We start from the raw sequence: 11,901 nt of genomic DNA, 5'->3' as shown, positions 1-11,901 counted from the left end.
TGGTCAATTTAAATAAAAGGGCTCTCTTTCCACGCGGTCCTTTACATTTCGTTTGATAACATAAAATTAATGTCTTCGAAGGATTACTTACCGGTAACAATATATTATAAGAACTTTCGAAGAAAATATAATTTCTTTCGATATTGGTACATGATATTGGAATTTACTAAAAAGCCAGTTTGAAAATCGTTCGTATCCAAGTCCTAAACGGACTATTATTCATAGGCTATATACCGTCAGTCTATCTTGGTTGCGTTAACTGTCAATCCGTCTTTCAAAACAATCTTTCTTTTTCCACTGATCCAAGATGGGTGAGTATCTTTTATGTTTCTTACAAAAATCTATATAAATCCTATATTACTTCTCAATTTTTTACTATATTTTGTAATGTATTTAATTCAGTATACCTTTTTAGCTTTATATATGTATTTATTTCATTACTTTTTACTTTAACAGTTAGTACACCAAATTTATAGTACACGGTGTTATTGTGGAATGGTTTATAATGTCTGGTGATGATTCTTTATAGGTATTAGTCGTGACCATTGGCATAAGCGAAGGGCCACTGGTGGCAAACGTGCGCCCATTCGCAAGAAGAGGAAGTATGAATTAGGACGTCCGGCTGCCAATACTAAGGTTATTAAAAATTAACCTCTTAAAAATAATACATAATGCATAAATAATAATTCGTTCTTTTACTGTAGCCACTATTATAATTAATAAAATGGTGAACGGCTACTAGTATTGTCTTTTGACGAAAAGTTTGTTGTGATTAATTTAGTTTGAAAAATTCACATGTTCAATGTAAAAGTACAACGTTTTCATTTGGTTCCTATTTACTTTTAGCTTGGCGCACAACGCATCCATTTAGTACGATCCCGTGGTGGCAATGTCAAATACCGCGCTCTTCGTCTGGATGCTGGCAATTTTTCATGGGGCTCAGAGTGTAAGTATGAATACAATTATTTTCAATAAACGAAACCATCCATGAAAATAGAAGTTTTTGGTAAATAAAGACTGAAACGTGTTGGTTAATTTCTGGGAACAAATGTTATTCATTGTTGTTTGTCATTATTAATAAAATATGGTAGAAAGGAACTTAATCCTATAGCATTCACTACCAGTAATTGTTCAGAATGTCATTATGACAATATATGATTCTTAAGGCATCTACTTTTTAACAGAGTGATAGAATTGTAGACAATTCTTATAAATAAAATTTTTCTAAATTCTTATCTCACTCGTACTCAATTCTCAATGTAGTAAGCAATGAAAGCTACTTCTAATGTCTTAAACCATGAAAATGATCATTTATTTTTGCAGATTGTATCCCTTGAATGAATGAGAACATTATTATTTTACAATAAATTATTTCAATTTAATGGGTTTAAATTATACAATCACCACTACACATACATTAAAACATCAGAGATTATCTTAGTGAAAGTTCTGAGTTATTATGTTTAAATGTAGAAAAACTGAGAAAACATGTATTCCTGTAAAACCATAAAATATGAGTTAGGTTTACTGGTTCTGGATATGACCTCCCTTGAGAAAAGAAAATATAAAAGTCACTACTCTTTTAAATATTATTGTGATCATCTTTCAGGTTCCACCCGTAAGACCCGTATCATTGATGTGGTGTACAATGCTTCTAACAACGAGTTGGTGCGAACTAAAACCCTTGTGAAGAATGCTATTGTTGTAGTGGATGCAACACCTTTTAGGCAGTGGTATGAGTCTCATTACCTTCTGCCACTTGGAAGAAAGAAGGGTGCCAAGTTGGTGAGTTTTTTTAATGTCTTTTTTTCTTAATTGTATAATACATTTATACTATAATCCATAACCATAAAATATATTAATATTGTTTATTATTCAATTTTTTTTTAATTTGTATTACATCCATTATTATTATATCAAGTAATTCAAAACACATAGGAACAATATGAAATATAACACTGGTCAGGGTGATACCATGAAATGTTAGAAATATTGCAGGTTCAATTTTTCATACTGCTGTTGGGTAAAATAGCTGCTATGTTAAATGTAGTTTTGTGTTGTGAGCCTTGCCTTAGAACAGTGTGAGTGTATTTTTCAGCTATTTTTGATGATACCCTGTTTATTGTGATTTATTATTTTACTTCAGTGATGATATACTCTTTTGCGTGTCATATGATTCCAAGAAACAGTGATTTCGAAACTTGTACTGAATAAGTATTAATTTTACCAATTTTAGATCTGATTGTAATTCTAGTTAGTTGTGTCTTAATTATTTTTAACTTTAATTTTAGACTGAGGCAGAAGACGCCATTATCAACAAAAAGCGAAGCAAGAAGACCGCAAAGAAATATGTATCAAGGCAGCGCCTCTCTAAAGTGGAAGCTGCCCTCGAGGAGCAATTCCACACTGGACGTTTGTTAGGTATGTAATTTAGTTTGAGATTTAAAAATAAAAAATATATTATGAATGTCCTATATAAAATGTTGGAGCCTAATTGCTTTTGTACTGTTTGCTGACACCTTTAGGGCTATCTTACATTCCTGGCCTCAGGTTTTCTTCTTGGCACTATGCAAACCTTTGAACAACTAACAGTAGAATCAGGTTAAGATGTTTTCGGCTAATTAGTACAACAGTATCTTCCATGTGATGAAATCGAGAAGTTTTGAGACTGCATAAATGGAATGTGACCGTTTTGGAAGCAATCCAGCAGTTGTATGATCTACTTGTCATAGTTACTCTGATTATTTTCTCATTTTCATTAGGATAGGTGTATTGAGAATGTATAACTAATGTGTTACTTTATTACAGCGTGTGTGGCCAGTCGGCCGGGTCAGTGTGGACGCGCTGATGGCTACGTGCTTGAAGGAAAAGAGTTGGAATTCTACTTAAGAAAGATTAAATCCAAGAGGGCTAAGTAAAAAGTGTAATGTATAAATAAATGTAAAAACAAATTATTTCTTTTATTTTAGATACATATATACAAACTTGCTAGTACCCGCGACAGTTTGCTATTTTTTGAGATAACAAATGTATGTTCGTCGCCCTGATATTTTTTTTATGCTCTTTATTAATTTTGTCTAAATTAATAAAGAATATAAAAAAATATCTTTAGTCCAGTTTTGGTACGTCACTCCCGCCATACCTTAATCACAAATATGGTATATCATTATATTGCATTACGATTCGTTAAATGAAAATACAAAGCAAACATAAATTTCACAATACATAAAATTAGGGTAGATTCTTTTAAATTTTTAGTATTTAAAAGGATCTGTAACAGACAAACAAACAAAGCTAAAAGACAAAGCTGTCCCGGCAAACGTTTTGCCATATAAATTAATAACGCTATAAAAAAATAGGGGTTGGTTAAAGAAGGGTGAAAATTTAGGGTTGTATGTATTTTTAAATACGCAATAAATAAATATTTGCCCAAAAAATAAAGTTAGGGGTGGACAACCCTTATTACTTAGGTGTATGAAAAATAGATAGCTGATACTCAGACCTACTCAATATGCATATAAAATTTCATAAAAGTCGGTCAAGCCGTTTCAGAGGAGTATAGTAATTAAATTTGTGACACGAGAATTTTATATATAATATTATACTAGCCTTATTATAGACCATCTTTTAATAAATCCCATTACAAATGTAGAATTTAAAATCCTGAGTACGATAAAATGACAGCATCATAATGAATACCTTAGTCCTGAAAGAAATGGGGTTCTCAAATAAAACTAATTTCAATATAAACTATAATATCCTTGTATTCAGTGGATCGACCATCTTGCCGGCCATGAGCGCGACGTGTATGCTGGCATCCATCACAAAGTAGAGGAAGGGATATGTAGCCGAGAATCGCACCGGCTGGTGGTTACTTACGTATCCTGTGAAGAAAATTCAATAATGTAAATACGAATGCCTCTGAAAATCGAAAGGATTTAGTAGTATATATTACGGTTTTTAAATTAACCAACGAGTATAAGCATATTGCAATCAATATGTCCAGTTATCACCTGAGAAAGAGAACAAGAGAATCTTTATTCTCTAATTCTATTCTTCAAAATCATTATGCTTTTGAAAATCTAAAGTCTTTTGTAGTTATATACAGGGTCTTTTAAATTAACCAACGAGCTACATAATTACATCTCTATCTTTAATTCTGTTGTTCAGACTCATGGTCATGGGACCATGGGTCTGTTTTTAACTACGAAATACAAACTGAAATTTCCTATAGTCCAACGAATAAAAATCGCCATTAATAAACGAATTATGCACATGATGTCCATATAAGTTGTCAATCAGTAAGTTAATTGCGTACCCTCCACTCGTAACTCGTTACTACATTGGTTAATTACTGAACACTTGATTATTCGAAGTTACGACTAATTACGGTTATATGACAAAAGCAAACAAATCTTTCTACTAATTTGAAAATGTAGGGAGTGTTCATATAAAAATTTTGGGTATTTTTTAAATTAATTTTTAACTAGATTCTGTTATTTTACTCATTAGTTAACGTACTTTCAATATCGGTTTAAAGTGTTTTGATCAGTAATAGTTGGGCATAACTTCACGATTACAGCTTGTACCTACATAAAATTATGGAGTATAATATAGTCTCGTTCGTAGTTGTGTTCACTCAAAGCTATAATTCGGCGACATGCGAGTATGAACGTTTCATAATAATCGTCCTTGAGGGTTGAATGCATCCGATGCTTATCATAATCGTTGAAACAAAATAGTCGTACTGTACTGTACCAACAGGAAATAATTATTCGGTAATTCTTCCAGTTATACTCATTTATGTAATTGAAACTGTATCTATCTGCAAATCATAATTTTCATCTCGCGATTAGGCATTCAGGTCGCAGTAATGTCAATTACGGTCAATAGCTACATGTACCGAACGATTTCCCTAATTGTTGGTGTATGCCGAATGCCGAGAGAGCAGTGCGGCGGCGCGGCGCATCAATGGACGCAAATGCGCGTGTCGCCGTGTTGCGCCACCGCATGCACAGAAACAATGGCCGCTGCGGGCTCGCGCACACCACTTAACACCTGTTTTGCACTTTTGATAGTAATTATCTTAGTTCCTGCACTGGAAAACGAGAGCAAGACATTTTTTTCGCGGACACCAGACTCATGCATTGTTATTTCACAACTATAATACATTCAATGCACCGCAGAAACTTAGTGTTTTGCTATGAATTTTTGCGATGATACATATGTGTTCAATCTAATTATATCCACCTGGCCAGTCTGTCCTTCATGGTGGTCAATTGAATTAATTGTGGAAAATCAATTTTGTAAATTTTCGGAGCGCGTCAATGTCACTCAAGGATTTTCCGGCGATGCGTGCGTCGGCCCATGACGGCGAGAAGCGTTACCCAGCGCCTGGGCCTGCCGCCTGGTCTTGTGGCTGACCCCGCGCCGCGCTACACATTCGCGCCCGTGGTGGCTGACCGCGGCCGTTACCTATGTAATTAAATGGATCGCACCGGAACAACAGGGCTTCAACGCCTGAGAGGCCGCTAACAAAGAATATGATCGTTATTCATATCTTATACTGTTAAATATTCTGTTGCTTTAGCAAATAATATTTGATGTTTATCTATATTTACATTGGCATATTCACTAAATAGAATATATTAAGAAGTAATTGTATATGACTTCTTAATACTTTGTGTCATGCTACCGTATAACAACTGCAAAGAAGGAGGAGTAGTGGTGATAGCGAATACTAGGGAGTTTTATTACTGTGGAAGTGATCGAAAACCAACACAATCCTAATCTCATTGGATTGGGATTATGTTGGAGAATAATGGCTCCATTGTTAAAAATAAGGGATGGAGGTCGATCTGATGTGGTACATCTGAGTCAAGTCGACCTCCACGCTGGCGCTCTAGAAGACATGGTTAAAATCGCCTTGATGGGCTAACTAACCAGCCTTCATGGACATCCTACAAGCAGAGGCATAATATTATTCTCAAACATTAAAACTCGTTATAAACCAAAAACTATCAGGTTGAAAAGTGTATCTGAGTATTTTCACACCCTGAAGCAGGCGCAGAATTTGTTTATTAGAGCAGGCTACTTAAATTGGTCCTTTTCCTTCATACGTTATACATAAAATATGCCATTATCCGTATACGTCATTATGGGTTTCGATACAATTTTTACGACAAGTCTGAACTAAGTCGCCTTAGTTACTGCATCTACAGGGATGCAGTAACTAATCCCTGTATTCCTATGTGCATTAGTAAAGTATTTAATATATATACTTACTGTTCTTTTTCTGGTCGTCAGGCTGGTATTTTCGAATAGCAACAGAGACTGCCTGTTCTATACTTCGCACATATACCCCTGCTTGGTTAGTCATGGGGTTAAAATCGCGCTGCCTAGGCTCGAACACGTCACGGATACCCAACTGAAATTAAACATAAGTGTTTAAAGTTTAAACCAGTACAAATAATTAGACTGAGATTTTTACACATTACCGTAATCATGAAATCAAATTTTGTTAAGACACCAACATGAGTGTAAATCCTTTGGAATGAAATGACATATCAATATCTGCCAATACCTAATTTTGTCGAAATGAGAAGCTTCACTGTGAAGTCATCGCTTCTTCCGTCTCTATTCATTGTAAAATAATAGCGCCCATGTTACCTGTTATTGTGACTAGTTTTGCTTCATAATGTTGTAAATAATACATTATGTAACAAAACAAATTAATCCCACTGCCTAAATCTGTTTGATTAAGTTATTTATTTGTTACTAGCTGGTACACGCACATCGTTTGCACAAACTTTCATCCTTTATTTCGGCCCTTTTATTTTTTTTTTATGATAAAAGATTGCCTAATAATACAGTCTATCTTCATGGCAAGTTTTAGTAAAAATTATGCAGCCGTTTAGTTCTAAAAAAGTGACAAACACACAGCTGGATTTATAATATTTGTATGGATGTAATCTGTTACCGTTTTGGTATAAATCTTCTATTTTTTAAGGTAATTGGAATAGCAAATAGGCCAACCGCCAACCGCTCATCTGAGTGATAGCTATGTCCGTCGCCTATATACCTACATACATGATCAGCACTATATTGACCTTGTGACACCCGTAAAATCTTTCACGCGTTGCCATTCCAATGAACTAAAATGTCATGTCTAAAAGATACCTTCTGTTCTTTGCCTGTTGTGTATCTAGATATAAAATATGTATGGTGTTGAGATAATTGTGGTATCATATATGTAGTTAGAGTACATAGCTACGACATCAGAATAGAAATAATGTGTGGGTACGCTAACCTATATGCATATATAATTAGTATGTTAATTTTGATGGTGGTCTCATGGATCAGTTATTATTAGTATATTTTTTATATTATACATACATAACTGAACACTTGCTCTACAAGTCCACTTAAATCTATACATCGGTAATGTATTCATAGTAAGTTAAAGTAGGTCTACAATGATTTAAGATTTTGTTCCACAAATACAAACCGGCTTGAAAACTCTCAATTAAATTAGAATAGATTCTAATGAAATAATGCCTGTGTATCGACACAGGTTCGTATTCATACATTTCAACTTAAAAATGTAAAGTTATAACAATTGTTTAAAAGAGATATCACTATTAACATTAACATGCAAGTATCTTGTTCCTTCTTGTGATGAAACAGCTTTCCTAATGAGCAGGAGATAAAAAAATAAGTAGGACTATTAAAAAATGCTTAAATTTAAGTTTATTTAAATAAATAAATTCGGTATTGGACATACATGTGCCAATTTGTGAGTCGAACATATTAACTCATTTTTTTATTAATAATTTTTAGTGCCTTAAGAGTAAGATTTAAGGCAATCCCACTAGAATTAATATCTAATATACAAAAGCTCTATTCAGTGATTATTTTATTTTAATCAATAACATTTGCAAATCTAAACAATATTAGTACCTTTTGCAAATCTGTAGTTAGTGCGACATGACCTTTGACCGTAAAGCTGGGAACGATGGCGCGAACTCGCCGCGGGCGTAGTGCCGAGTAGACATCGGAGAGGTCAGATTCCCGCGCCATCCTCGCAAGCAGCCTTCCCAGCTCCGGCACGCCACCACGCGTTGGTAACACAACCAGTAAATAATATCTGTCGCTGTCTAGAGGCAGCCTCAATGCCGAAGCTTCTAAATGCGGCAGGTACGCGTGCTCTAGTATAGTGTCGTAATGCATGTATGTCACCTGTTTCAGTTATAGAAGTATAATTAATGTTTTGGCACGATGGGTTAACTGTCCTAACCTCATCATCCTTATCATCCAGTAGTGGTGCATCGCAAGCATAAACGCAGGCTGGTGTATCAGTCCATTATCATCCATTAAAAATAAATATAAAACAGTACGGGTCAACATTAAGTTGACCTGAATTGTTTCTATGAATTTGACATAAAAATAATGATAATATTAATAATAATAACTTTGGACAATTTACACAGCGCCATCTAGTTTAATTATTAATTTGACTTCTAATACTAGCAAGCGTACACCGATAGCGCAACCGCTGTATTGAAAGGAGATCCAATATACAACCACATAACAAAAAAAAAAGTCGCAAGCTAAGCAGTGTTTGTGTCATGGGTACTAGACAACTGATAGAAACACCTAGGTACATTTCTTTGTAAATACATACATACATAGAAATTAATGAAACACTAAGGCCAATATAAAAAATCATAGTCATAAATACAAATAATAATATAATAATAATAATAATCTTAGGATAATTCACACAGAGCCATCTAGACCCAAGTTAAGCTAGCTAGAGCTTGTGTTATGGGTACTAGATAACTGATACATATACATAGATATTTTTTTTGTAAATACATACATATTATACATAGACATAGACGTGGAATCGAACCCACAAACATCGGAAGTAAAGCTGTGTGGTAAACCTCTAGACCACCGATTCCGTATATAATGCCTGAATGTGAAAAAAGGAACACAAAGTTTAAAAAATGTACCAACCTGAACACTCTTTAATCCATTCGCTAAGAAATTTGTACTATCATCAAAATTTGTAGACGGCAATTCGGAATTGGGACCTATATCGTAAGATTTATATACCAAGTAATCATCAACGTATGGTGGGTTTGTGAATACGAAGTCTACAATCGACTTCTTACGGCGTTCTAGAGTTTCCAATGTTGAATCATTGATTGTTGTTGACTCAGTAGTTGTACTCATATCAGACGAAGTAGACATTTGCTCAGCTTGTTGAGTTTCTGTTTCTGTATTACTATTTGTCGTCATCGTAGATGTCGCTGCTGTTGTCTCTGGCGAATTTTCTGTTGTACTCGTTGTTACCTCTCTTGTCGTCATTGCATCTACTTCATTGTTCATAGTAGACGCATCATTTAGTGCTACTGTTGTACCTGTTGATGAGGGCTGAAAAACTGTTGACTCAGAATTAATTAACGTCGTAGATGAAGTATCAGGAACTATCAGTGTCGAGGATGCTTCAACTGTTGTAGAACTTGTCATTAACTCATTGGATGTGGTTGTGGCCACAGTCGTGGTTGTTTGTATAGTTGTATCTGTAGCACCGGTTTGTGCTATTAATGTAGGTGAAGCTATTTCTTCCACTGTATTACTAAGTGTAGTCGATTCGTCTAAAGAATTAGTTGTACTCTCAGCATTAGATGCAGAACCCGGGCTCGTAGTCGTTGGCGTTGGTCCCCGGATGTCGATATCGTTTATAGTTTCTGCATTAGGATTAGTAGTTGTTTCTTCTCTAGTTGGTGCCGTAGATGCTTCTGCACCTGCTGCTGCACTTTCCGTCGTAGCAGCAGCTGTTGTGCCTGCAGTGGTGGCAGGTGCTTCAGAACTCGATGGTGAAGCAGTTGTAGTTGTTTCATTTGTACTATTATTGGTCCCAGGAGCAAAGGTAGGTAATTGATCATTATCAAGATCAAAACCATAGAATCGTAGTATCTTTTTATAGCTGTCATTGAAAGTGACATTTTCATTGTTAAGAGCTAAACCTGCGAGGAAACCCTCTTCAGGGATGAAGTAAGTCTGGAAAAAATTACATGAATATAAACCTTTATACATGAAGCCACAACACAATTAAAGAAATAAACTCACTGTCTATTAACATTATTACCTATAGTATAAGGACTTACTGGTAATTTCACAGTGCTTAAAGATAATTTCAAAATTATGTCAAGCAATAATCTCAAATAAGTATGGTCGGTTGTATTCATTGTAAGTTTTTTCTTGAGCCGGTTCTTTTATTACGTTACTTTATGGCGAATAAATACAAAGCACTACCACTTAAAATTTAAATGGTTAAGCAAATCATGTTGTACCTAATATTGCATACACCGACTTTTGTAATGGGGGATTAGGGTAACCGTTAATTCCAATAATGTAATATTATCATATCTGTGATTCCAACTAAAGAAAATATCTCAGCTACGTGTATGAACTCGCGGGCAAAAGCTAATGTTATGAAGGTACATTATGTTTCTTTTCTGTGACCTCTTGATGCCTCAATGGCTTATATAATCGTCGAGTGCAGTTATACGACGAAATTGCGAGTAAACGGTAAAAGCAAGTATATTCATAAACCAAAGTTACTAAACACTGTAGTTCCTGTCCATAGTTAGCACTCTTTCAACTACTTTAGTTACAGATCACCTAAAAACAACAATCGGTTTTATTGCATTGCCCCCAGAAACTCATTCGACACACCTAGCTGGTAATGTTATATCAATCCATTTTGTATCTAGTTTTGTTATTATCACTTCTAAACAAAATTGATATCTACTCATAACATTTTTTTAACAATCGAATAATTAGCCGGTAAGGTGAGAAATATACCAATCTATTTATTATAAAATGACTACAGATAAGCTACATGTACTTCAATAATCGTCAAAATATTTGAATGTTTACTTAAATTACTTAATTTTTATGTTTACCACGCATAAACGGTTAAGGATAATCAAAAGGATCATCGATTCGCTACGAAAATCCTTACAAACTAACTTTCTGATAAAAGTCACACAAGTAGGTTTCCTTAAGATTTCCTTATAATAAATATAAAATATGTATGTCCTATATGTTAAGATAGTTCGGTAGTTGCTTGTACGATACTCGTATTGAAAAAATCTATTTTTCAAAATATAGCTACGTAAATAAATACGACTCACTTTTAATGTTCGGTGTATATCTCTAAATCCAATCCGCATAACATTCCTGTTCCAGGGTAACTGCATCCCTCGTTGGATTTGATAAGAGGACTCCCCATCCACCCCTTCGTACAGTGCAACCAGGATACCCATTAATCCATAGGGCGAGAAAGCAATGTTGTTGTCATTTAAAAAGTTATGTTCCGCGAGCACTTTTAAACCAAATCCGTTGGTAACATCCACCATATGAGCTAGGGGCGATCGGCCAGAGTCCCAACTTTTTATTTCAAAAGGAATTCCATAGTCGGTGCCAGTTGTTTGTGTCACAAACAAATGAAGGCAGAACAAGCATGAGAGTGCCGTCCTAGTGATGGACGCGCGTCCGTTTGCACGCATTGTGTTCGCGGCTCTGAGTGCGCTCCACTGACTGACCACAACTCTGGGAATGCTTTAAGCTAATCTTCGTGCTTAATTAACATTTAAGAAGAGGGTTTTCGGTGAATGCCCTCTGTGTTTGGTGCGAAAGATTTGCAAATGTACTATTGTGATTCATAGCTTTATACTTACCGACACCAGTTGAAGATACTAGCAGTAATTTTTTAGTTGAGAATTTATGTAGAATCTTGTCTTGGATAAAAATCATGCCGACTAGAATTTTTCGTAAATAATTATGGCATAGAGAAATATTGCGCTAGCGCAATACCCTGGCTGA

At 35.0% G+C, this 11,901-nt stretch overlaps 2 protein-coding genes across 3 annotated transcripts; one reads left to right on the top strand and one right to left on the bottom strand.

The window, feature by feature from the left end:
* The first annotated feature begins 206 nt into the window (after positions 1 to 206).
* On the top strand, positions 207 to 2,946 carry LOC131844223 (small ribosomal subunit protein eS8). The gene is made up of 6 exons (XM_059193044.1): positions 207 to 311; positions 530 to 636; positions 847 to 946; positions 1,610 to 1,785; positions 2,292 to 2,421; positions 2,809 to 2,946. Exons 1-6 carry the CDS (start codon positions 308 to 310, stop codon positions 2,916 to 2,918), a joined length of 627 nt encoding a protein of 208 aa, XP_059049027.1. The 5' UTR covers positions 207 to 307; the 3' UTR covers positions 2,919 to 2,946.
* Positions 2,947 to 3,750: 804 nt separating this feature from the next.
* On the bottom strand, positions 3,751 to 11,848 carry LOC131844339 (mucin-2). 2 transcript variants are annotated; one of them, XM_059193198.1, is made up of 5 exons: positions 11,211 to 11,848; positions 9,022 to 10,071; positions 7,960 to 8,238; positions 6,286 to 6,427; positions 3,751 to 3,884 (listed from the first exon to the last, which is right to left on the bottom strand). In XM_059193198.1, the coding sequence occupies exons 1-5, from the start codon at positions 11,583 to 11,585 to the stop codon at positions 3,751 to 3,753; spliced, it is 1,980 nt and encodes a 659-aa protein (XP_059049181.1). In that variant the 5' UTR covers positions 11,586 to 11,848. The 2 variants fall into 2 exon arrangements, with proteins under 2 accessions (XP_059049181.1, XP_059049182.1); XM_059193199.1 differs by lacking the exon at positions 11,211 to 11,848 and adding an exon at positions 10,179 to 10,302.
* Between the last annotated feature and the right edge of the window lie 53 nt (positions 11,849 to 11,901).

The sequence above is a fragment of the Achroia grisella genome, unplaced genomic scaffold (assembly GCF_030625045.1).
Source record: "Achroia grisella isolate CSIRO2021 unplaced genomic scaffold, CSIRO_AGI_Agris_v1 utg402, whole genome shotgun sequence".
Classification (NCBI taxonomy): Eukaryota; Metazoa; Arthropoda; class Insecta; order Lepidoptera; family Pyralidae; genus Achroia; species Achroia grisella.
The sequence above is the reverse complement of the archived record's forward strand: the minus strand, read 5'-3'. Positions and strand labels throughout refer to the sequence as shown.

Bases quoted from the DNA above. Each gene is read 5' to 3' on its own strand.
- LOC131844223 (XM_059193044.1), top strand. The intron at 947-1,609 runs GTAAGTATGAAT...ATCATCTTTCAG, and splicing joins TTTTTCATGGGGCTCAGAGT to GTTCCACCCGTAAGACCCGT. The intron at 1,786-2,291 runs GTGAGTTTTTTT...CTTTAATTTTAG, and splicing joins GAAAGAAGGGTGCCAAGTTG to ACTGAGGCAGAAGACGCCAT.
- LOC131844339 (XM_059193198.1), bottom strand. From the start codon at position 11,585: ATGCGTGCAAACGGACGCGCGTCCATCACTAGGACGGCACTCTCATGC. The intron at 10,072-11,210 runs GTGAGTCGTATT...AATTTTTTCCAG, and splicing joins ATATACACCGAACATTAAAA to ACTTACTTCATCCCTGAAGA. The intron at 3,885-6,285 runs GTAAGTATATAT...TTTTCTTCACAG, and splicing joins TGACGACCAGAAAAAGAACA to GATACGTAAGTAACCACCAG.